At 41.5% G+C, this 26,577-nt stretch overlaps 1 protein-coding gene across 1 annotated transcript in view; it reads right to left on the reverse strand.

Moving 5' to 3' along the window:
• Positions 1–10,514: 10,514 nt before the first annotated feature.
• Positions 10,515–26,577, reverse strand: part of suclg2 (succinate-CoA ligase GDP-forming subunit beta) — a 188,663-nt gene continuing 172,600 nt past the window's right edge. The window contains exons 10-11 of the mRNA XM_017711485.2: positions 22,918–23,038; positions 10,515–10,919 (exon numbers count right to left, since the gene is read on the reverse strand). Of these exons, the coding sequence (XP_017566974.1) occupies positions 10,804–10,919; positions 22,918–23,038 (237 nt within the window). The 3' untranslated portion in view covers positions 10,515–10,803. The remainder of the gene's footprint in view (positions 10,920–22,917; positions 23,039–26,577) is intronic.

Below are 26,577 nucleotides of genomic sequence, written 5' to 3' on the forward strand. Positions count from 1 at the left end.
ATTACACTGCCCGTCCACTTCATTAAGCTCACCTCCTTGTTTCTACGCTCATTGTCAATTTCATCATTTATCATGTCCACTTGCTTTGTACTGCTACAATCACAGACTGTAGTCCATCTGTTTCTCTGCATTCTTTCTTAGCCCCATTTCTCCCAGTTCTTCAGTGGTCAGGACCCCCACTGGACCACCACAGAACAGGTATTATTTGGGTAGAGGATCATCCTCAGCACTGACACGGTGGTGGCATGTTGGTGTGTGTTCTGCTGATGGATCAGGCAGCTTCGTGTCACTGCTGGCCTGAGAACAGTCCACCAACCATAAATATCCAGCCAACAGCGTCCTGATTGGACTAGAGGATGACTAGCACAATCTGTGCAAGGTCTACAAGGTGGAGCAAGGAGGTAGATGTGTCTAATAAAGTGGACAGAAAGTGGACACAGACAAACTTCAGGAAAGTATATCGTAGCAATAGTAGCCGTAGACCTCAAACCCAAAAATAAGTCTAAGTTCCTTAAAAAAAACAAACAGGTGCCTCAAAGATCCTTTAATTTTTACAATGTACATTAAAATTACAAATACTGTTCTGTGTAACAGTCCAATTAACTACACTATATGTAAAACTAAATGTCCAAAGCCTTTTTTCTTGATCCTTCAGTTTTCCATTGCCATGAAAAAGTATTTGCCCCTTACCAGTTTTTTCTATTTTTGCATATTTGTAAATCTCAAAATGTTTTAGATCATCGAAGTACTTTAATATTAGAGAAAGGTACCCCAAGTAAACACAAAATGCTGCTTTTAAATGATGTCCTCATTTATTGAAGAAGAAATGCTGTTCAGCCCTACTTGACCCTGTGTGAAATAGGTAGTTGCCCCCTTAGCTGCTAAACTAAACAGTTAACCAAATTCAATTCACTGTTGGGACCCATTTCACTAGCCAAATTTCACAAAGAGTGCATCAATGGCTCATCTAGGAGGTCAGAAAAGAACATCTAAAGAGCTGCAGGTCTCACTTGCCTCAGTCAAGGTCAATGTACATGAATCCACAACACGAAAGGTGCTGGGCAAAAATGGCAACTGTGAGAGAATCGCAAGGCGCAAACCACTGCTGACCAAAAAATCCAACACCACATTCCACCATAACAACATCATACCAACAGCGAAACATGGTGGTGGTAGTGTGATGGCCTGGGGCTGCTTTGCTTCTGCAGGACCTGGACGACTTGTCATAACTGATGGAACCATGAATTCTGCTCTCTATCAGAAAAAGGAGAATGTCCACTATCAGTTCATGACCTAAAGCTTCAAGCGCAGTTGGGATATGCAGCAGGACAATGATCCAAGGCACACAATCAAGTCCAGCTTTGAATGGCACAAAAGAAACAAAATGAAAGGTTTTTGAGTGGCCGAGTCAAAATCCTGACTTGAATGTCCTTGAGATGCTGTGGCAAGACCTTAAATGGCCAGTACATGCTCGAAACCCCTCCAGTGTAGCCAAATTAAAACAAGTGTGCAAAGAAGCTTTGGCAATTCATCGCAATGTAAAAGACCCGCAAATGCTCGAATGCAGTTGTTATTGCCAAGTGTGGACCATAAATCTGTATCTTCGATAAATGGAATGATCATTTAAAAGCTGCATTTAGTGTTCACTTGTGCCGTCTTTATCTTATATTAAAATGATTTGGGTGATGTGATACATTGAAATGTGATAAATTAGCAAAAACTGAAGAATTCAGGTTAGGGGCAAATACTTTTTCCACAGCACTGTATGTTATAGTCCCTCACCTGGAGCTGTGTGTGTCCATTCTAGCCTGAGGATAATGGATTTCTTTGGCCATCTGTGATCCAAGGCTGCGCTGTGAGCCCTGGATTGAAAGCAAAAAGTGGAAAACAAAAGCATCCTCCTGGGACCGTGCTTTAGTCCAACCTTGTGATATAAAACTCTAGAAACAGATTTGCTTTATGGTATCAATCACAGAACATGTTCTAAAAACAATGAATCTCAGAAGCATGGCTCTTCTACCTTTCTCACAACAAAAGGACACAATATTGTTGATTACTGCGCCTCCTAAATGGCAAGGACACTGAGTGGTCTCAGGAAAAAAAAGAGCTTGTTTGACCCTGAAGAAAAGTGCACAATAACCCACATCCAGCTTCCAGGCACAGGAAGAGGAAAAACTTTACGACCTCTGCTGCCGACAAATTTACAATTTACCAGCCTATTGCCTTGTTACAAACTAATACATTAGTCGTTGTTACCTCAAAGTGACACAATAAACATCCAAAATTGGCTAAAAGGGAAGACCTGACCTCATTGTCTTCTCGTTCAGAAAGAGAAGAGAGTTTTACATCAAGGCCAGACTGCCTGTTTTACAGTAAATGCAAAAGGCAGCCTTGTAGAGTGGCAATTACTGCACTGATACGAGCGCTGAAGGCTTAAAAGAGTCCTTTTCAGTTTGTGAGTCAAGCAATTGTTCTTTGTAGGTTTACAGTTACTGACTGTAACCAACTTCTTGCTGCACAGTCTATCAGCTCTTGTTGACTCCATCCACCAACGGAAAAGGACCATCTAGGGCAGGGGTGTCCAACGGTTTGCCCCAGGCCTGGACAGATGGGCCTGCGGCTTCAGTTTAAGAGTGTTAGAGTGGTGCAAAAGCCAATATGCTTTTTCCTTTCACCTCATTGTCACCAATGTCGCATTTGCCAAAAAACAACTAGATGACCCCCAAGACTTTTGGGATAATATTCTGTAGGCTGATGAGCCAAAGGAAGACATGGGTCTCATTACATCTGGTGTAAATCTAACACCGCACTCCACCATCATACCACCAGTCACACGTCATAATTGATGGAACAATGAATTCTGCTCTACATCAGAAAATCCTGAAGAAGAAAGTACGGCCATTGGCTCAAGACCTAAAGCTCAAGCGCAGTTGGGTTATGCAGCAGGACAATGGCCCCAAAGCACAAAAGCAAGGCCACTCTGAATGGCACAAAAGAAAAAGATTTTAGATGCTCGAAAACACAAAAATGTATATATTTTTGTTTGGTTTGTCTAATTACGTTTTTGAGCAAGCAAACGCTCAAATAGGAATATACTTAATACATTAGACATGTTTCATTGTTACTCAAACACATTTATTATTTTTTATAAGCACTTACCAATCCAAAGTGCTCTGAGCAGTCCACCAATGAAAGAAGCCCAGTGCATCTTTTATACAGTGATAGGAAACACGGAAGCTCATGTAGCTCAGTTTCTATACGCTGACATTCTGAAAACTTCAGATTTTAAATCATTAGTGAATAATATTTTATCTCTCTGGTATTTTGAAAAAGTCTGGCCCTCTTTGGAAAAAGTTTGGAACAACCCTGACCTATAGCAGCATGTTAGTGGGAGGGGCACTTATGCTGCATTCGTGACTGGGAATGGGAACTGGGAATTCTCTGAGTACTTCCAAGTGGGAAAAATATTTGAGCTACCTCGTACTTACCTGGTTAATATGTAGAACTGAGGGAACTGAAAAATAAAGCATTTCCAGAACAAAAACATCATTTCTATCAAGAGAGCTGATGAAAAATATGACAAATAACTGTAAAGGATTCTGGGTCACTCACTCACACACACACACATTTTCTAAGCCGCTTCTCCCTCAGGGTCGCGGGGGGTGCTGGAGTCTATCCCTGCGGTCATTGGGCAGAAGGCAGGATACACCCTGGACAGGTCGACAGTCCATCGCAGGGCAGACAGACACACACAATCACACCTAGGGGCAATGTAACATGTTCAATTGGCCTAACTGCATGTCTTTGGACTGTGGGAGGAAACTGGAGAACCCAGAGGAAGCCAACACAGACACGGGGAGAACATGCAAACTCCACACAGAGAGGACTCCAGTCGCCCGGCCGGAGAATCGAACCCAGGCCCTCCTCGCTGTGAGTTGACAGCGCTACCAGAATTGCACTATTTCTATCACTCAAGACTGTGATTTGATGTTATATTAGAATTAAGAAACACGCCCACTGAGAAATGGCAGTCTTTACACTATAGGGACAAAAGTATTGGGACAACCTTCTTAATTATTGAGTTCAGGTGTTTCAGCCACACTCATTGCTAACAGCTGGATTAAATTAATCATATGTTGATAGTAGCAGTAGAATGGGTCGTACTGATGGGCTCAGTGACTTTAAACATGGCACCGTCATAGGAGACCTCCTAGGAACCCTTAGCTCCAGTGAAGGGAAATCTTAATGCTTCAGCAGATCAAGACATTTTGGACAGTTGTACTTTTCCAACTTTGTGGGAACAGTTCGGGGAAGATCCTTTTCTGTTCCAGCATGACTGTGACCCAGTACACAAAGCAAAGACCATAAAGGCCTGGCTGGGTGAGTTTAATGTGGAAGAACTTGACTGGCTCTGACAGAACCTTGACCTCAACCCCATCGAACACCTTTGGGATGTACTAGAACGGAAACTGTGAGCCAGGCCCTCTCGTCCAACATCAGTGTGTCACCTCAAAGATGCTCTTCTGGATGACTGGGCTAAAATTCCTACAGACACACTCCGGAATCGTATAGAAAGCTTCCCAGAAGAGTGCAAGCTGTTATAGCTGCAAAAAGGGGATCAACTCCATATTAATGCCTATGGGTTTAAAATGGGATGCCATAAAAGCTCCTGTGGGTCTGATGTGTATGCGTCCCACTACTTTGGTCCATATAGTGTATACACTTACAGTGCAGCTGTCTAAACATTGGCTCAATCATCGAGAGTTTGATCCCTAGTGATGCCACAGCCTTCCATGGCCAGGCATCCAGCAGGGCCAGCTCTACGCCCTCCATCTGGAGAGAATGGGGAGAGTTTGCACGTTCTCCCTTCAGCCACTGATTGTTGGAATTCTTAAATTCCGAATGGCTACTGGACACAATGTTTTCATATTTGTTGGGCCCTAGTTGCTGGTATGACTGCATCAGTCAATTCTAACACATTGTGTTTTATATGTCTAGGAAACATATCCTGTTCCAATAGTACTTAGCACAAGCAATCAGACTCCAACAGCATAGCCTCACTAAGAGTGTGGAAAAGATTAGTATTGCTGATAAATGATGATTTAATCCTCAATATGACTTCCAGTGTCACTCGGATCATCTTCATTTAGATCAGATAATTCAGGACCCTAAATCCACACAACACATAATCTCTCTCTCTCTCTCTCTCTCTCTCTCTCTCTCGCTCTCTCTCTCTCTCTCGCTCTCTCTCTCTATTAAACTCCTAGTCTCATGCAAACACATTTATATTCAGTCACACACACTCCTCCAAATTACACAATGTCAAGACAAGAGCATATTTTAACAAGGCTGGAACTTCAGCGCCTAATCCGTGCACACGCTCCTATTTGACACAGTGGAGGAAGGGCATGAAATAAGCAATTATTGACCCATCTCCTCCACTTACACTGCAGACTGCAGACCAGCGGAGCAGCTGACCACACGTCACCTCCACAACGACAGAATGAGACTAATGAGAGACAGCGATAGAAAGAAAGAGAGAGAGAGGGAGAGGGAGAGGGAGAGAGTAAGTACTTTAAAACAGTGAGGACGTCAGTTGCTAGACTGTTCCAATGCCTTCACCAAATGTCTGATCTCCTGTTAGGTGAGACTCAATCTCATTCAGAGTGGCTGAGACTGGCCTCAGAGATCCTGAAGCAGCATATAGACGGAGCATGTCCACAGTATACGCACGGGCTAGATCAGGGAATAGTTTGAAAACAGCCACAACCACAGCCACAGCCACCTTATACTGGGCTCTGTTATGAACTGGAACATAATTATAGACGCTAAAACCGGAGGAATGTGATCTTGTTTCTTTATGCCAGTTAATAATCGCGCTGCAGCATTTTGAACTAATTACAGTGTAAATGAGCAAGAGACAATACACACAATACAGCACACTACAGTGATCCAGAGAGAGAGTTGAATGGATGATGGATAGATGGATGGATAAGACAGATAAATAGATAGGACTGAGGGGGAGAGTGAGAGAGACCGAGACAGAGAAAGAGATGAGAGATAAAAGAGAATGAGAGAGAGCTAAACAGACAGACAGGTGGGAAAGAGTGAAGGAGAGAGAGAGAGAGAGAGAGAGAGAGAGAGAGAGAGAGAGTGTGTGAGTTATGAGAGCAGGTCAGTAGCTCGGGGCGTTTGATCCGGTCTGAGTGTCCTCACAGATCGGCAGACAGATAATCCATCACACACTCCGGCCAATGACATGGGTGGATTTCAGCACACGGCTGTGGACACACACACACACACACACACACACACACACACACACACACACACACACACTCTCTCTCTCTCTCTCATGAGCCATGAAGGACACACACACAGACACATACACACACAGACACACACACACACACCCCCCGCTGTGATCATTAACACGGCACCCAGCATTAAAGCACACTTCTCCTGTGTCGCTCTTTGGTTGAGGCCATTAATCTGATCCCTTCGATGTCAAAATGTTATAAAACGCTGACCTCATCATCATCAGCCCCCCCAGCCAAACGACTCCACAGACTCGTACTGGTCAACACAACACACTGGCTTTCTGACCCACATCAACCATAGTGGACACAACATACACATCACTGTTGTCACAACATGACCTTCCATCTCCAGAAGGCCAGCTTTGCAACTACAGGAGGAAAAAAAACATTAAATTCCATTCATTCAAATGTACATGAGCATGAGGACTGAGGGTGCATAAGAATTATCAATGAAGATATTTCAGCTTAAGTTAACTGATGTAAAAAGATCTTTCCACATGATCTCCATTTCTTCTGACTGCCTTTCGTAATTGTCAGTATGATTTAATAAAAAAGTAAATCAATCAATCAACTATTATTTAAACTCTCATGACATTGGGTATGACCCTCATTTACAACGTGAAACAATAAAAGAATCTGCTGAGAATTGGATGTATGTCTCTATACTGACCCCGTGCACAGTGAGGAGGAGGGCTCAAGTGGACAAAGTGCAGACACTTGTTAGGTCTTGGGGTCAGAACGTCTCCCAAACTGCAATCAGACACCACCTATATAACCACAAATTGAAGGGGGTGGGGTGGGAGTGGGGGTTCTGCTAAGGAGTAACAAACTAACACAAACTATAGTTTCCCAAACACTACTGGAACTTTCAGTGGGACCCTTTTCTGTGGTCAGATGAGACCAAAACAGAGCTTTTTGGCAACAGACATGAGAGGTCAGTTTGGCGTGGACACAAAGTTAGCCATGTAGAAACGTTCCCATCCCCACTGTGAAGCATGGTGGTGGATATGTGATACTGTGGGGCTGTTGGTCTTTCAAAGGCCCTTTGCAGTTTACCCAGATACAGACTCACAGTACCAGCAGAAATAAAATCAAAACCTATCTTCAGCCAGGAAGCTTAAACTGGACCAGAGTTTGGATCTTCCAGCAGGACAGTGATCCAAAACAAGCCTCAAAATCAATACAAAAACGGTTCATAGACCAAAGAACTAAAGTGCGAGGCCACCCCAGTGTCCCGACCTAAACCCCATAGAAAACTTGTGGGATGAGCTGAAGAGGAGAGTCTGAAGGATCTGGAGAGGATCTGTTTGGAGGAATGGTCTCAGATCTTCTGCCATGCGTTCTCCAGCCTCATTAAGCATTATAGGAGACGACTCAGAGCTGTTATTGCTGCAAAGCGATGCTGCACAAAGTATTAAACAAAGGGGTGCCAATAATTGTGGCACACACAGATTTGAAGAAAATATGTATTGCATGATTTAGTTTTTCTTTTAAATCATTGTACGTCAAATAAAGGTTAGAGTTTTGTAAACATTTTGAATGAAAGATCAAAACGATAAGCAACATTTTTACAGCCTGTGTGGATAAAATTTACATGGTCCAAAATGACTTTGGATAAATGACGTCACCATTAAGCTGCATTCAAAGTTTTTGGAGATCTGAGGTTTTGTTCTGACACATTAAGGTTATACATCTATACGTACACACAATATCTATCTATCTATCTATCTATATATATATATATATATATATATAAATACATACATATATACATTTACACACACACACACACACACACACACACACACACACACACACACAAATTCAAACAATAGCAAAAATACACAAACAAAAAAAGCAAAAACAACAGGATGCAAAGTGAGAAGTGAGTTTAACTGAATATTTTTATTTCATTGAGCAAAATATCTCAAATAATACTCTAAAAATACATTTATGTATTTCAAAAAGTTTAATTACATATAATTTCCTGTTCCATTATAATAAAGAAACAAACAAAAATAAATCATGGATGGAAAAGTTGGCCTGCTGGATTTTAAAATGCGAGATGGTGAAAACGCATCAAGTCCAGCTACCGCACTACTGCGACACTAAGTAGCTGCACGCAGTGGAATTTAAAAGGCGTAGAAAGTCAAAAGCGTTTATCTTACGTCCACAACACACACGTTTTTGATAAGGCATAAATAAAGCAAGACCCAAGGCTTCACATATTCAGACCTGTGACAAGGCAAACCGGCACTAGGAGTCATAATTATAACTGCAGTAAGGCCAAATGAAGAGTAAGCTGGATTCACTTGGAGGCTCAAACGTAAGGCGCAGCTCAGCTTCAGCTTTATTTGGCTCAGTTCTGCCTGCAAGCTGGCTCACTTTAATACACCTTACCTAGGCTAACACACGTATCACAGCGGAAGAGATACAGAAGCTGTTTAATCAATCTCTTCAAGCTCCGCCCACAAACGTATTCTGTCATAGCCAAGTTGGACATGTTTCACACACAACTGAATGTAGTTCAACCTAAAGAGAAACTGTAGTGCGCAACTCAAACACCTACATTTACAGTGTTAATTCATTTAGAAATATATTTATCTCGTGCAAGAGTGAAAAGCTACGTTAGGAAAAAAGGAGGTGTAGGTTTTGTCGTGTAATCAGGTTTTTAGGGATCTGATTGGTAACCTAAGCAGAAAGTGCACCAGCTTTAGCTTTTAGTTTTACTGCTGCTAGCTAAGCTAAGTGGTTACAGAAATGTACTGATATATTTTCACACTTGGCTGTAATGTTGGAAAATGTGGCAATATATGAAGAAAATATCAGCAAATACTTTGGGCCATGCTGCAGTTGCTAGTGGTGCAGGATGCGATGAGCACTGCTGGCACTGCTGAAGCTGGTGAACTTACGCTAAGCCCATCAACCAGATGTTTATGCCTAAAACAAACGAAAATGACGGTTTATCATCAGGTTGAATGCCATTTTTTTCCAATGTTATGTATATTTCATCCAAACTCACAACAGCAGCTAAGAAAAAACACATTTGTGGGTAAATCCATTAAAAGTCTTACTCCTTTCCCCCCCAGAAGCCAGGCCTGAAGGCAACTCTGGCCACAGGGCACCTGGTAGAGCATTTACAGTTGCAAAGCAGTAGGCCATAGGTTTAAATCCCACTTCACACCAGACCAGCGAGCCTATAAGAAGCTTACTAAATCAATACCAGGTTTGCAACTCATTTCACAGTCATAACGATAACCATCAGAGAGCTTCCTCTCCCTCCCTGCGGTTACTGTGTGCGATTAACAATGAGAAATGCTGTTCACTGTGTTGAGGAGCGCTATTGTGCTGATTGCTATCTTGGCTAACGCTAACCCTGTGAATGCTCCCACACTGAAAAACAATCAGGAGGTTCAGTGTTTCCCACCAACATGGAATGCAAACATGCCTGTACATTAAGCAACAATTTGATGATTGTACAAAAAAAAAAAATAATAATACAGGTTAATTAAAAAAAAGAAAATTAGGAAGATGCTAATGGTCTTGACAAACAACAGCGAAAGTAAATTAGAGGGCTTGTGGTGACAAATGGCACTTGAAGACAGTAAATGAATGTGCTTGAGTGGGTCAATAGGGCTTGTTTTAAGGAATTATGATTAAGAAAATAGTTTGGCTTTTGTTGACAGAAAAAGTCCAATGCCAGCATTTTTCAACCTCTATCTGCTGCATCTGTAGCATACAGTTAATTACCATGGACACAATCATCTTCTAGGCAAAAGAACAGAAATCTAAGTCAAAGAACTGCAAACCTTGCCACTCATGTACTAGAAACTACTGGGGACTTTTAATAGAAACCAATGGGAAGATGCTAAAGTGATTGTCCATTGACTTCTATTAGTATACTGACTATAGTATATCGCTGTTGTAGGAACAAAAGGTTTTGTCATTTTTCAGTTTTTGACATCATTTAAAAGGACGTATTGCTCTTGACACTGGGTGTAAATTTCATGATGAACGGACCAAAAGAAACGGCTCAAAATGACTTAGAAAAAGTCTGGTTCCATTGACTTACATTAAAAGTTACCATTCTGGAGATACAAGGTTTTGTTCTGACAACAGCGATATGTTTCAAAACAACAGGTTTTCTGTTCTAACTAACAAACTAACTAACAAACGCCTCAAAATTACTGTCCATGGCAATCAAACACACGCTACAGATGCAGCTGATCCACATTAGTATGAAAAACACTGGAAATCTTCCACATGTCAGGTTAAAAGCTATTTGAACAGGAATTCATCACTTTAAGGCAGGTTTGATCCCTTAAACCTGTCCATAGCTCAGCTGGAGGGGCCTAAACTTTAAAGAGACTGGATGGGGGGGCCTGGCAAGGCCAGTTTAGTGCAGTGAGTGTGATCTTCTACTTGCATGATTGATGAGTGCATGTGGATAAGGAAAAGATTACTGTATAAGCATGTGTGTGTATCATTTCTTAGCGATAGCAGCCACTGCTTTCCTGGCTGCGTCGTCAAGGTCGCTGGCCGCAGTAATGGGCAGGCCGCTCTCTGAAAGGATCCGCTTGGCCTCATGCACGTTGGTTCCTACACCCACACAGAAAGAGTATTCTGGTTATTGTATGACATAAACAAACACATACATACATCCATAAACTCTTAAGCTCTTTAGTTTAGACCTTCGGTAGTGAGACTAACATAGCTAACAAACACTAGAGCCCAATAGTCGTCACCCAAGTAGCCCAAATCTTATCTGTGAAACTTCTCAACCCACTCAAACTGCATCCAGGTCTTGCATAGACTTGCAGATGTGGTCTAGTACCTGGTGTGGACAGAACCGCAGGCAGCTGTTTTAGAGAACAGGCTTTGTTTTCAAAAACCACCTCTGGAGGAGGAGTGAGGATCTAGAATTGGTATTTGTGAAAATGACCATCATAAATACAAGAAATCTGGATAAAGGTCAGTCCTGCTTTGTGAACATCAGCTCTGGTGTTGTCTGAAATGAAGTTTATAGTGCTTTCTATAGTCAAACTGTGTCCTAAACCACATTGGCAAGTGTGCATGACTAAGAAAGGCTTGGATATGGTTTGAGCAGGCTTTTTGGAGATGTATTTTTACAGAAACAATTTGGGCTATTTCGGTGACTATTGACATCTAGTGTTTGTCAGCTACATTAGCCGCGCACCTCCAGTACAAAACTAAGGAAAATCAAACTTCAGACACCAAACATATCTTGGCTAATTGACTACATTGAAATACAAGGAAAACAGTGAAAATTTGAATTTTGCCCAACTCTCTCTTTAACCGCCTTCCTATTCACATGGAAAACTCAAAACAGCTCTGATTTGGCTGGAGTTCTCTTTGTTCTCTCTAAACTATGAGAATAGCAGGGCCTGAATTTGAGAGAGTTACAAAACCGAACTTCGTCCTTTTTTCGACCTAGAAAGGCAGTGGTGTTGAAAATACGGCAGTGCCGGGCCATTGGCTGGGAAAAAGAAAAGGGTCGCTCGTTCGATTGGCTGAAAGTCAGAGGTGTCGTTCCATTGGCTGCAGTGCATGTCGGCCCCAGCTGCTGGGGGGGCCCCTCAGTGCGCGCCCTCAGTTTCATTTTGATCAGGCAGTGTTCCAGGACGGATCCCTCGGCCCTCCGGGGGTCTATACAGGTTTTATAACCAGACAAAATCTCTCACAATGCCGCCCAATCCGACACGAGGGAAGGGCACAGAGCCAAAATAAGAAAAGAGAGACTGAAAAACACCCCAGGAGATGAGAGGAGAGATAGAGGGGGGTAGATCGACATAGAGATAGAAGGGAAAAAATGATGGAGGGGGGGGGTCTCAGAGGTGTTGTTGCTGTTGGGATGTTTTTGTGTATGTTTGCTCTTGTGTTTAACCTTTTGTGAGGACCGACTGTCCTCGTAATGATAGACATGCATGAAAAAGCAGCAGAGGTGACGACATTCAGGTCCTGTTTTCAATAAAATGCCACTTCTTTTTGGAAAAACTAGAAGAGTCGAAGGATTGATTTTGGTCACTGAGGTCAAGGGTAGAGTTAGGATAACATGGAGCATTACACAGTATTATACGAGTCAGTAGAAGTCCTCAAAAAGGTAGAGATTCACTCAAAAAGAAGTGTGCAAAAAGGTGCATAAAACAACACAAGAATAAAGAAGTGCACAATAGGATTACACAAAAAGTGCACACAAAGAGTACTGAAGAAGAAGTGCACACAAAGAGTACTGAAAAAGAAGTGCACACAAAGAGCACTGAAAAAGAAGTGCACACAAAGAGTACTGAAAAAGAAGTGCACACAAAGAGTACTGAAAAAGAAGTGCACACAAAGAGCACTGAAAAAGAAGTGCACACAAAGAGCACTGAAAAAGAAGTGCACACAAAGAGTACTGAAAAAGAAGTGCACACAAAGAGTACTGAAAAAGAAGTGCACACAAAGAGCACTGAAAAAGAAGTGCACACAAAGAGCACTGAAAAAGAAGTGCACACAAAGAGTACTGAAAAAGAAGTGCACACAAAGAGCACTGAAAAAGAAGTGCACACAAAGAGCACTGAAAAAGAAGTGCACACAAAGAGCACTGAAAAAGAAGTGCACACAAAGAGTACTGAAAAAGAAGTGCACACAAAGAGTACTGAAAAAGAAGTGCACACAAAGAGCACTGAAAAAGAAGTGCACACAAAGAGCATTGAAAAAGAAGTGCACACAAAGAGCATTGAAAAAGAAGTGCACACAAAGAGCACTGAAAAAGAAGTGCACGCAAAGAGCACTGAAAAAGAAGTGCACACAAAGAGCACTGAAAAAGAAGTGCACACAAAGAGCACTGAAAAAGAAGTGCACACAAAGAGCACTGAAAAAGAAGTGCACACAAAGAGTACTGAAAAAGAAGTGCACACAAAGAGTACAGATAAAGAAGTGCACACAAAGAGTACAGATAAAGAAGTGCACACAAAGAGTACTGAAAAAGAAGTGCACACAAAGAGTACTAAAAAACAAGTGCACACAAAGAGCACTGAAAAAGAAGTGCACACAAAGAGCACTGAAAGAGAAGTGCACACAAAGAGTACTGAGAAAGAAGTGCACACAAAGAGCACTGAAAAAGAAGTGCACACAAAGAGTACTGAAAGAGAAGTGCACACAAAGAGTACTGAGAAAGAAGTGCACACAAAGAGTACTGAAAAAGAAGTGCACACAAAGAGTACTGAAAAAGAAGTGCACACAAAGAGTACTGAAAAAGAAGTGCACACAAAGAGTACTGAAAAAGAAGTGCACACAAAGAGTACTGAAAAAGAAGTGCACACAAAGAGCACTGAAAAAGAAGTGCACACAAAGAGCACTGAAAAAGAAGTGCACACAAAGAGCACTGAAAAAGAAGTGCACACAAAGAGTACTGAAAAAGAAGTGCACACAAAGAGTACTGAAAAAGAAGTGCACACAAAGAGTACTGAAAAAGAAGTGCACACAAAGAGTACTGAAAAAGAAGTGCACACAAAGAGTACTGAAAAAGAAGTGCACACAAAGAGTACTGAAAAAGAAGTGCACACAAAGAGCACTGAAAAAGAAGTGCACACAAAGAGCATTGAAAAAGAAGTGCACACAAAGAGCACTGAAAAAGAAGTGCACACAAAGAGCACTGAAAAAGAAGTGCACACAAAGAGCACTGAAAAAGAAGTGCACACAAAGAGCACTGAAAAAGAAGTGCACACAAAGAGTACTGAAAAAGAAGTGCACACAAAGAGTACAGATAAAGAAGTGCACACAAAGAGTACAGATAAAGAAGTGCACACAAAGAGTACTGAAAAAGAAGTGCACACAAAGAGTACTAAAAAACAAGTGCACACAAAGAGCATTGAAAAAGAAGTGCACACAAAGAGTACTGAAAAAGAAGTGCACACAAAGAGCACTGAAAAAGAAGTGCACACAAAGAGCACTGAAAAAGAAGTGCACACAAAGAGCACTGAAAAAGAAGTGCACACAAAGAGCACTGAAAGAGAAGTGCACACAAAGAGTACTGAAAAAGAAGTGCACACAAAGAGCACTGAAAAAGAAGTGCACACAAAGAGCACTGAAAAAGAAGTGCACACAAAGAGCACTGAAAAAGAAGTGCACACAAAGAGTACTGAAAAAGAAGTGCACACAAAGAGCACTGAAAGAGAAGTGCACACAGAGTACTGAGAAAGAAGTGCACACAAAGAGCACTGAAAAAGAAGTGCACACAAAGAGTACTGAAAGAGAAGTGCACACAAAGAGTACTGAGAAAGAAGTGCACACAAAGAGCACTGAAAAAGAAGTGCACACAAAGAGCACTGAAAAAGAAGTGCACACAAAGAGTACTGAGAAAGAAGTGCACACAAAGAGCACTGAAAAATAAATAATAAACAGAGTGCACATAAAGAGATAAAAAGTGCACACAAAAAATGCATGAAAATAAGTGCACAAAAGAAAGTTGAGTTAATGCATGTATTTACTTGAGTATGATTGTGTGTGTGTGTGTGTGTGTGTGTGTGTGTGTGTGTGTGTGTAGTATAATTATGATGGTATCTGCTCTCTCTGGTGGGAGGTGTCTCTAATCAATAGCAGTTTCAGAAGGAATTCAATTACCAGCACCACTTAACTACTGATATTTCACCGCCCGCGTCCGCTCACATAACAACTCACTTCCAACACATCTCCCACATTTGGCAGCACTAAACAATCAATTGTATAATTTCATTAGCGCAGGAACCGGACTAAAGGGAGCATGTTAGCAGGGTATAGAGTGTCTGCTGCTGTCTCAACCTATAAAACAATGGACAGAGACAGAGAGAGAGAGAGAGAGAGAGAGAGAGAAACGGGGAAAGTGGATATACAGTACTTTGCAAAAGTCTAAGCACCTAAACACAACATCATTTTGAAGGTATGAGGTTTTCTTCCAACAGTTATTTATATTCGTAGTTATTTATATTGCTGCTGTCCAAAAAACAAAACACAACAAAAAAAAGATTTGTTTTACTTGTAGCAACAATATTAAAATCCTTATAAAATATATACGCAACAATTCTTCTGTTTAAACCATTCTTTGTACACTTAGGTGTTTTTAGGATCTTCCTTGCAGGACCCACCCTCAGTTTTATGGATAGATTACTTAACATCTTCCCGTAGAATTTCTTGATACAATCCAGAACTCATAGCATGACCTAACACAACAGTAAGCTGTCCTGGTCCAATAGCAGCAAAACAGCCCCAAACCAAGATACTGCCACCACCATGTTTCAAGTTCTTATGCTGGAATGCAGTGTTCAGCTTTGCCAACCACAACATTTCTGATTTAAGCCATAAAAATCTATTTTTGCCTTGTTTATCCACTTAACATTATTTCAGCAGTCCCCTGGCTCATCCAGGTGGTCTTTAGGAAACTTTAAACAGGTGGAAATGTTGTTTCTGGAGAGTAGTGGCTTTGTTTACTTGATGGCGGACTCATGAACACTGATATTAGCCAGTGTACTAGAGACCTCTGAAGTATCCACGTCTTAATCTTGGAGCCGTTTTTGTTGGATGACCACTACCGTAAGGGTGACAATGGTATTGAATTTCTTCCATCTACATTACGGTGGACCTGTGAAGTGCAAACTCTTCAGAAACTGTTTCGGAACCTTCCATCCATCCATCCATCCATCCATCCATCCATCCATCCATCATCTTCCACTTCTCCGGGGTTCGGGTCGCGGGGGCAGCATCCTGAGCAATGAAGCCCAGACCTCCCTTTCCCCAGCCACTTCCACTAGCTCCCTGGGAGGGATTCCGAGGCGCTCCCAGGCCAGCTTGGCGATATAGTCACGCCAGCGTGTCCTGGGTCTTCCCCGGGGTCTCCTCCCCGGTGGACTTGCCTGTGACACCTCCCAAGGGAGGGGTCCAGGAGGCATCCTAACAAGATGCCCGAACCACCTCAACTGGCTCCTCTCGACGTGAAGAAGCAGCGGCTCTACTCCGAGTCCCTCCCGGATGACCGAACTTCTCACCCTATCTCTAAGGGAGAGTCCAGCCACCCTGCGGAGGAAACTCATTTCAGCCGCTTGTATTCGCGATCTCGTTCTTTCGGTCATTACCCAAAGCTCATGACCATAGGTGAGGGTGGGAACATAGATCGACCAGTAAATCGAGAGCCTTGCCTTATGGCTCAGCTCTTTCTTTACCACAACAGACCGGTAAAGAGCCCGCATCACTGCTGACCCAGCACCAATCCGCCTGTCAATCTCCCGCTCCCTTGTACCATCACTCGTGAACAAGACCCCGAGATACTTAAACTCCTCCACTTGAGGCAAGAGCTCATCCCCGACCCAGAGAGGGCTCTCCACCCTTTCCCGCGTGAGAACCATGGCCTCGGATTTGGAGGTACTGATCCTCATCCCGGCCGCTTCACACTCGGCTGCAAACCGATCCAGTGAAAGCTGAAGTTCACGGCCTGATGTCCCCAATAGGACCACATCATCTGCAAACAGCAGCGATGTGACCCTGAGGTCACCAAACCGGACACCCTCCATCCCCTGACTGCGCCTAGAAATTCTATCCATAAAAATTATGAATAGAATCGGTGACAAAGGGCAGCCCTGACGGAGTCCAACTCTCACTGGGAACGAGTCTGACTTACTGCCGGCTATGCGAACCAAACTCCTGCTTTGTTTGTACAGGGCCTGAATGGCTCGTAGCAAAGAGCCATGTACCCCGTACTCCCGAAGCACCTCCCACAGAATACCCCGGGGAACGCAGTCGAATGCCTTCTCCAAATCCACAAAGCACATGTGGACTGGTTGGGCAAACTCCCATGAACCCTCGAGAATCCTGGAGAGGGTAAAGAGTTGGTCCAGTGTATGTTTCGGAACCTCTTCCAGCCTAATGAGCACCGGTAAATGTTTTTTTCTAAGGGCCTCAGAAATCTCTTTTGGCTGATGCATGGCATAAACTAACAAATGTGTGGTTGATGTTTTTGAAACGGGGTTGGATTAGCCACACTCACATCCCACTGTGATCCAACCGATTGATCCTCCTGACCCTAATGACCACCTAAACCAAAGCGACAAGTCTGGACATTCACACACCTTTGCTAATGGATTTACATAATGCTGGATCATGGTATTAAATAAAGAAATAAACTGCATAACTGCTTTTTATTTTAGTGGATTCTCTTCATAATCTTAAATTAAATGAAGACATGGTCTCATTTTAGGTCAAACTTATGCAGAAATGCACACGATGCTAAAGAGTTCACAAACTTTCAATCGACACTGTACAAACACACAATGTATATAAAATGCATATCGTCACAGTCTGAACAAAAAATAATACCTCCAAAATAGAAATTTGGCAAAGCATTATAATTATTAAAGGAAGTTCATGTAATGAGATAATATTATTACTTCCTCCCACAAATTTTGGATGATTTCATTGGATCATTGGTCCAATCATCAGCCAATATTCACACAAAAGGACAGCTGGTATTTCCAAACTATGCAAACAATGCTGACTCAGGGTTTTTGCTATTTTTGTTGCTTTTTAACATAATAATTTGACATTTTTTACTGCAAATTTTAATAATTTAGAGTTTCATATGATATGATGAATGCCCTGGCATGTTGTAAAAATAAATGTGTGTGTGTGTGTGTGTGTGTGTGTGTGTGTGTGTGTGCGCATTTTCTCCATTCAGTCAAAATCCAAAAGCTAGCAATCACAAGCAGATTCACACTCACACATCCATCTTACCCAGTCGCACACTCACACTGCAGGGTTGAGGCTCTAACTGAGCAACACACCCTCTTGCACACATGTTCTCGTGCTCACCTGTCACCACTAGGTGCTGCCAGAGACCTACTCTAGTCCCACATCCACACAAAGCAGAGTTACCTCACTAACACCACATCACGGCCTCAGACTGATCGCTGCCTAAACAGCATCACAAATACATCATCATTATGTGAAAGTATGTTACTTTATATATAACAACTACAATAACTGTATCTACAGATCAGAGCTGCGTTTGATTTGGTCAATTGCTCCAACCCGCCCACCCCTTCGTCACCCAGTGAGAGAACAAACATTTCATATAATTTCTTATTTCTCTTTTAAGACCCGAGTACGTTAAAAAAGCTTTTGTGGCAAAACATACAATCAAATATTATAACATGCTGTTATGCTATATGTTATGGCCACTAACATCACTCAGTCGTCACTAAACGCAACTGGTCACTTTCGGAAGAAAACATAGTTTCTCTAAAAAAGACGTATATCGCTGCTGTCGGAACAAAACCTTGTATCTCCATTTTTGTCATTTTTCAGTTTTTGGCATTATTTGAAAATGCCTGTTGTCCTTTACATTGCATGTAAATTTTATGATGAATACACCAAAAGAACGGCCCAAAATCACTTGGAAAAATGTCTGGTTCCATTGACTTCCATTAAAAGTAGAGTATGTTTTTTCCATCTCCTGTTAAATTACCACTCTGGAGATATGAGGCTTTGTTCTGACAGCAATGATATGCAAGATCATATAAGGTCATTGGACCTTTTTTATTGGCCTATTCATCATGAACATTTTACACCGTTCCAAATTTTAAAGCTGGAATCTTTTAATTATTTTTCAATTGCACTAATTCTAATGATACACACTTATTACCCAAGATATTTCCACAAGTTTTGATGTATCAAATATTTGAAAAGAATAAGAATAATACTTTTTTTCTCTAATGTAAGTAGTATTCAAATATTTTAACATATATTCATGTGTGAAACGCATCCCTAACAACATATACTGAATAAAAAAAGTCCTCTATAATATAGCATATATAAAGGAAATTTTTAAATAATACTAAAAATGCAGGGCTGTAGGCTGTTAAGCCGCCTCCTAACAGCAGGGGGGGAGTGTGAGGCACAGCAGGGTGAATGCTAATGCTGTAAAGAAGCATGAGGCTGCAGCAAAAAACGGGCATCCCGTTAAACCAAGTTTATAAAGTGTAAAGTAAATAAAAAAGTCTCACAGATACACAGAGTTCAGCGTCTGAGATTCAGCAGGCTGAGTAAAGCCTCCTGACCATCAAGCTGTGCCATGTTTCAGAGGGGAATCAATGGGCAGATAATGCAGCTAAAGTCAGACAGAGGAACCATCTTATAGCACTCTGTCAGACATGATCAGCGCCCACACTGAGAGACAGGCACGGCTATCGATCTCCCAGCAGCATGCCCAGCCACACACGTACGCGCACACACACACACGCGCACACACACACACACACACACACACACAGACACACACACACGCACACCTCACACCCAAGAACTCTCCTCTACCCAAATAACTTTTTCAGCTCAACACCACATTTACTGCCTCAGGGTGACTTTAGTTATTTCTGCTGAAATGTTGATCCACATTTTAGCTTATCCGTACTGAATTACACACCTAATCCATCAACTACTAATACTAATCCAAACTCCAGTACAGGACTACTGTTTAGAAACAAATTAGCTGGACAAACAAACTCCTCCAGGATATTTCACACATTTATTATTATGATTCAGTAAATACTCCATAGTTACAGTAAAAGGCCAAATCATAGCTACAACAACAGGCTGGAATCATCGTTAGTTTTCCGAGATTCCAGGCAGTCATAAAAAGTAGCTGTCCAGTTTATGTAACTAGACTGGAAGTGTGAAAAATACAGATTTTAAATGGCTAGAGAGAGAGAGAGAGAGAGAGATATAGATAGACAGATATATATATATACACACACACACACACATACATATATATACACACACACACACACACACACACATATATATATATATATATATATATATATATATACAGACACACACACACACACATATATATATATATATATAGGTAGATAGATAGACAGAGATAGATATAGATCGATAGACAGATAAAGATAGATAGATAGATAGATAGATAGATAGATAGATAGATAGATAGATAGACAGAAACTTCTATTGCAACAGTAAAAGGTAAAGAGCAAAAACAAAAGCAAAACAGGTGCATAAATAGAAGACGTAAAGAAAAATAATAAAATATACTAAAATAATAAAAATATGATGTGTGGTACAAAAATAAGTGGTAAATCGCATAAATACTATGCAGCTGAAATTGGCTCTCTCAATAAAACCAGGGTTATTTCCAGCTTCTGCCATGGTGAATCTGTTTGTCATCGAAGTGCATCGAGTCTGAAGTACAGCTGTACAGCTGTTGGTCAAAAGACGTGGTGTTGATTTTTAAGTGCAAAATAAGTGAAAACAGAGAAAACACTTCTGCACATTTTAATGCACAATTACTGTTTGTTTGCTGAATTTAAAATATTGGGAAAAATGCTTCGGCTAAATGAGCCCACATCAGCTCATTGTGTCAACCGAGAAACCTTTATAAAGGCTCATTTCAAAAGGCATCATCTGCATAAAGGCTGCTTTTGTCTACACTGCATGTTATAACAAGTGACTTTGTCTTAGTGTACAACACAAAGACATCCTTATGATGCGACAGATTCAATCTTACGAATGGTAAAAAGAAACTGAATTCACGTCAGAGCCACAGAAAATGCTGACTTGCTCAATAATCCTGACTTGGCAAACTATGTAATATTATCAGCATTAGGTCACTGCACCATACACCGAGCAGAGAACCTGTCTATTCACCCCAGAAAGAGTCACGACAACCTAATGTCACCTGAGGTGTTACGTCAGCTTGACACTGAAGTTGGTAAAGCAGATGATGCCTATGTGAATAAGCATTTATAAATCTTTATGTCAGTCACAGTGCTGGACGAAGTACACAAATAATTTTTTAAAAGTTAAAGTAAAAGTAGAAGTTCCTCCCTTTAGACCTCCACTTGAGTAAAAGTACTAAAGTATTTGCCTTCAAATGTACTTAAGTATAAAGTACAAGTACTAAAGTATTTACCACCTTAATTACTTAAGTATAAAGTAAAAGTACTAAAAGAGTAATTCTGGCTCTGATGTCCTGTTATCATTTTTATAACCAGACTGGCTTCATGAACTCATTTCAGGTGAAAGTCCTCCAGCGTCTCTCTTGGTAAACCAGTCTTTTAATAGAACGTCATTAATTAGTGACGCTGACGTCTATTAAAATGATCAGAAGCACAAAACACTGAAGGTAAACAGTTTCCATCAGGGAGAACCGAGTGGCTCTGAAATCACTTTTTACACACAAGCAAAGTTTCAGTTTCAGATTTATTTACAACTTAGTTCCAAGTTTAAGTTAAAACTGGCTTTAAACTCAGGATCACAAATGAGTTTCTTTTGCTATGTTGATCTGAAGGCCTCTGTTATATAGCACCTTTCATCCACTGTGGTCATTCAAAAGTGAAAATACAAAGATAGTTCAAAATTTAAAAAGATGTAGGAGAACAGGAATTAAGAGCATGAGTAAAAACAGTACATTTAAAAGACATAAAACATTAAATTAAAAGTCTAATTAAAAAATGTAATTAGGAGAAGCGCCGTTACAGGAGAGAAACAGAGATTTAAACCGTGCTGAAAGCTGCTCGAAATCAGCTCTTCTAATGCTCTCTGGTTCCACTTAAGAGCAGCATAGTAGCCAAATGCCGCTTCACCATGTTTAGCCTTGACCTTAAGCATCACGGACTGACCAGCTCCTAACGAGAGTTCTGCTCAGCTCGTATCACTGCAGCATAAATACAGCATTACAGACCAGTAAGTCTATTCTGTAACTGGTAGCCGGTGTACGGATTTAAGAATGGGCGTGATGTGTTCCTTCTTTCACTCCTAGTGAGACTCTGGCAGCTGCATTTTGAACCAACTGAAGCCGTTTGTCTTATTTCGAGAAAAAAAAAAGAAGTCAAAATAATTTTTTTTTCATATATTACTAATAACAAGGAATAACTGCTCGTTGAAACTTTTAGCTTTGGAAAAATTGGCATCAATGACATTTTCATATCAAACCGGCTTCAGTTTCTTAGGCTCGGAGAAACTCGGAGCTTGGATTAGGCCTCTCTCTACTCCGGCAGCTCCTTATGGGACCTTAGCGATCTCCATGGAGTTAGTGAATTCAGTAAGCTAATGCGCTAGCGAGTAGCATGACTCAGCGATTTTGTGCCAATTATCCTAACGACCAGCTGGGAGCAGGCCGAGGGCTGGACATACTCTAGCTCTTAGCATTAGCATACCCAGGTGAGAGGTCGCGCAATCAGGGGCCGTCTCCTTCGTTCTTCTCACTATCGTTAACGACGCTGTGCGCATGCTAACGATGCTCCCTCGCACGATACCCCGGGTGGACTCAGAGTGTGACAGTTGAGCAGTCAGCCTCTCTGAGAAGTTTGAGCTGCTTATAATGAGCTCCGTGATGGAAGCATTATTTATGCGCGGACATGGCATTTAGCATGGTTTGACACAAGCTAACCCATTAGCCGCCTGCTCTCAGACCGCTAGCTGGGTCTATCTAGCGTTGTTTAATAAATCCTTTCCTGTGGATACAATGAGCCCCCCACAACCCCACCCCCCCCCAGCCCATCAGATGCAGTCATACCTTACAATACACACCCAAAAACACACTAACCTTCCAGCCGGACGACCAGGGGCACCTTGAGCTCCAGCTCTCTACAGGCTTTAGTGATGCCGTTAGCGATGATGGCACAGTTCACAATCCCACCAAAGATATTCACCAGAATGGCCTCCACCTGAGAGAAACAGACAAAGGAGAGGGTTTAGTCCATTTAAAGCAAAGGTCTGGACCGCTAAAACTGCAAATAAGCAAACGTTAGCATCTATAGCTTCTCAGGCTGTCTCTAGTTGTCCTAATTGTGCTGCATATGCAAATACCATGGATGCTCCAAAGGATCAGGATCGGAACGGGACCAGGCATATTTTAATGGATCCGGTTTTGGCTATACTAAAGACTGTTCCAGTTCCAATAAAACACACTCCCGTCACTCGCGAGTCACGACCGATTGAAAACAGAGCTATTGTCCTGCCTCACCGTCCGTCTGATGCTGCTTCTGGTTTTAAACAGCTGTTAGCAGAAATACTGCTGCAAAACTGAGAACAGGAAGCTGCTCCTGTGTTAAACCATGGCAACCAACGGTAACACTTTACTGTAGGATACAGTTCATAAGGCTACATGACACCTACATAGGCTTATCATGAATATGACCTAACACTACATAAATGTTATCCAATAAATAAATTCAGAGAAGTCATCTGTAATAAAGGCTACTGTGATCGAAATTGGCAAATGTAACCTTTATAGTGAATAATTCCAATTGGAATAAGCATTAATAAACATGTATGTGAAGGTAGGGTTACATCAGGGATCAGCTTTGAGCCCCTTCTTGTTTGCAATGGTGATGGACAGGTTGACAGATGGGGTCAGGCAGGAGGCTCCATTGGCCATGATGTTTGCAGATGACATTGTAATCTGTGGTGAGAGTAGAGAGCAGGTGGAAGAGAATCTGGAGAGGTGGAGGTTTGCACTGGAGAGGAGAGGAATGAAGGTCAGTAGAGACAAGACGGAATACATGTGTGTGAATGAGAGGGAGGCAGGTGGAAAGGTGAAGATGCAAGGAGTAGAGGTCGTAAAGGTGGATGACTTAAAATATCTTGGGTCAACCATCCAGAGCAATGGACAGTGTAGAAAAGCGGTGAAGAAGAGGGTGCAGGCAGGATGGAGTGGGTGGAGACGGGTGTCAGGGCTGATGTGTGACAGAAGGATAGCAGCAAGAGTGAAAGGGAAGGTTTACAAGACAGTAGTGCGTCCTGCTATGATGTATGGTTTGGAGACTGTGGCTCTGTCTAAAAGACAGGAGGCTGAGCTGGAGGTGGCGGAGATGAAGATGCTGAGATGTTCGTTGGGAGTGACAAGGATGGACAAGATTAGAAATGAGCAGATCAGAGGGACGGTGAAGGTGGAGCAGTTTGGAGATAAAGCCAGAGAGGCCAGGTTGAGATGGTTTGGACATGTGTTGAGGAGGAATAGTGGATATAATGGTCAAAGAATGTTGGAGATGGAGCTGCCGGGTAGAAGGAGAAGAGGTAGACCTCAGAGAAGGTTTATGGATGTAGTGAAGGTGGACATGGAGATGGTTGGTGTGAAAGTAGAGGAGGCAGTGGATAGGGCAAGATGGAGGCACATGATCTGCTGTGGCGACCCCTAAAGGGAGCAGCTGAAAGAAGAAGACTAATAAACACGTATGTAGGTTTATATCAGTTATCATGAAAAGCTTATGTAGCTGTCATGTAGCCTTATGAACTGTAACCTACAGTAATGTTACTCAACACACACATACATACATATATATATAAATAAAATCATTATTTCATGTAAGTCCACCACACAAAAATATGATATAAGAAAATGATATATGAAAATATATGACCATGCACATATAGTACTATGCAAGGCACAGACCATCATTTGTTTATTTAATTTGCAGTTAAAACAGCTATTGAAGATAAACTGCACAAATGCCTTGGCAACTAAATATAGCATATTTTTTTCTATACATCTCTTCAAACCCATAGTGTTGAGTTGTCTACTCGCAGTGGAAGGATGGACAGAACCATCTGTGGATGCTTTCAATTTTGATGCAAGAGTGAAGCTTGATTTTCTTCTCTGAGACACAGGGAGCCTAAATCTGTGTCCTTTCTAATCAGGTTAATCTTGTTCTTGAAGACAAACAGTAAACATGTACTAAGTAAACCAATAAATGGCCAATATATTTCACCATATTACTCTCCTGGTCACTGTTACCGCACTTTATGTAAATAATGTTATATATTGCACTTCTGGTTAGATGCTAACTACATTTCATTGGCTCTGTACTTGTACTCTGCACAATGACAATAAAGTTGAATCTAATCTAATCTAATCTAATCTAATCTAATCTAATTTCCCTGACCAATCACAAGGCTGAGATCTCTTGCCCCGCCCACAGAAAACAGTTTCAGAGTCAGAGAAACTAAAGCTAACCCAGCAAAACCAAAAGCTAGCAAGCTACTCCCCCTGACTGTAGCTGGCTGTTGCCGGTTTATAATGAATGTCATGAAAACGCTTTTTTGCCACATCATCTACAAGTAATACACAAAGTTATGTCTGGTATTATAAAGTATTATGTATGTCATATAAAGCCTTACAAATCAATTTATAAAGCACTAAGTATACAGGATTAACAGGAAATTTTCAGAGTGTTTCCTACTGTAGTATTAACTAGGTGCCTAGAACATCTTATCAATGAAAACACAGCAAAAGATCAGATCAATATCAGCCAATTCTCAAAATTAAAGGATCAGATTAGGCAGCAAAAAACAGAACTGGTAAACTTTGTCTCATGCGAATATGTATTTGAAGCTCCGTGGCTTCCGTACTGTAGCTCTTGTTGTTGGAACAAAACTTGTGTATCTCCAAAATGGTCACTTTACAGGAGAAGGAAAAAACCTACTTGACATTTAATGCAAGTCAATGGAACCAGACTTTTTTTATAAGTCATTCTGGGCCATTTGTCTTGGTCCATTCATCATGAAATTCACACACAATGTAAAAGACAACAGGTATTTTCAAATGTTGTCAAAAACTGACAAACGACAAAAATGTAGATGAGGTTTTGTTCTGACAGCAGTGACAATGCTGCACACCAAAGCACATATACAGTGACTAAAACTGGATTTAAAGCATTTGAGATTGGAGAAGCTAAAACTGCTAACAAAACAAACTTTATCAACTTTAGTTAGCCGGTCCAGTGCTAAATATACCGCCGTCACAGTTGCGCTGGATAAGCACATAAGCACTCTGATAGAGGCAGACAAGGCCGTGGAGGAACCTTGTCTGGGACGGAGCAAAAATAAAAAACCTAGATTCAACAATATCACGCCTCGCTCCCCGAAAGAGCGAGCTGCATAAAAACAACAATATGATCCCGCACGTCTACAAGGTCTTCCAGCGTGCCGGGAGAGATAAGAGAAGGAAGTGTGCGGTACAAAGTCCTTGTGAAAACACCAGACGCAGGATATTTAGCTTCAAAACTCTGGCTGAATGAACGGAGCCAGTGAGGGGAAATCTAACGAGCGAGGCCAAGGTTAGCGCTATCAGCTGAGCCACAGTCAGGTACGGGATTAGGATAATCCCTCAAAAGCTAATAAACAGATTACATTTCACATAATCCCAACAATGATTTATATTCATGTCCACGAGGTACACTTGAACGTGCATACAAAAACCGTGCAT

This window comes from Pygocentrus nattereri, chromosome 21 (assembly GCF_015220715.1).
Source record: "Pygocentrus nattereri isolate fPygNat1 chromosome 21, fPygNat1.pri, whole genome shotgun sequence".
NCBI lineage: Eukaryota > Metazoa > Chordata > Actinopteri > Characiformes > Serrasalmidae > Pygocentrus > Pygocentrus nattereri.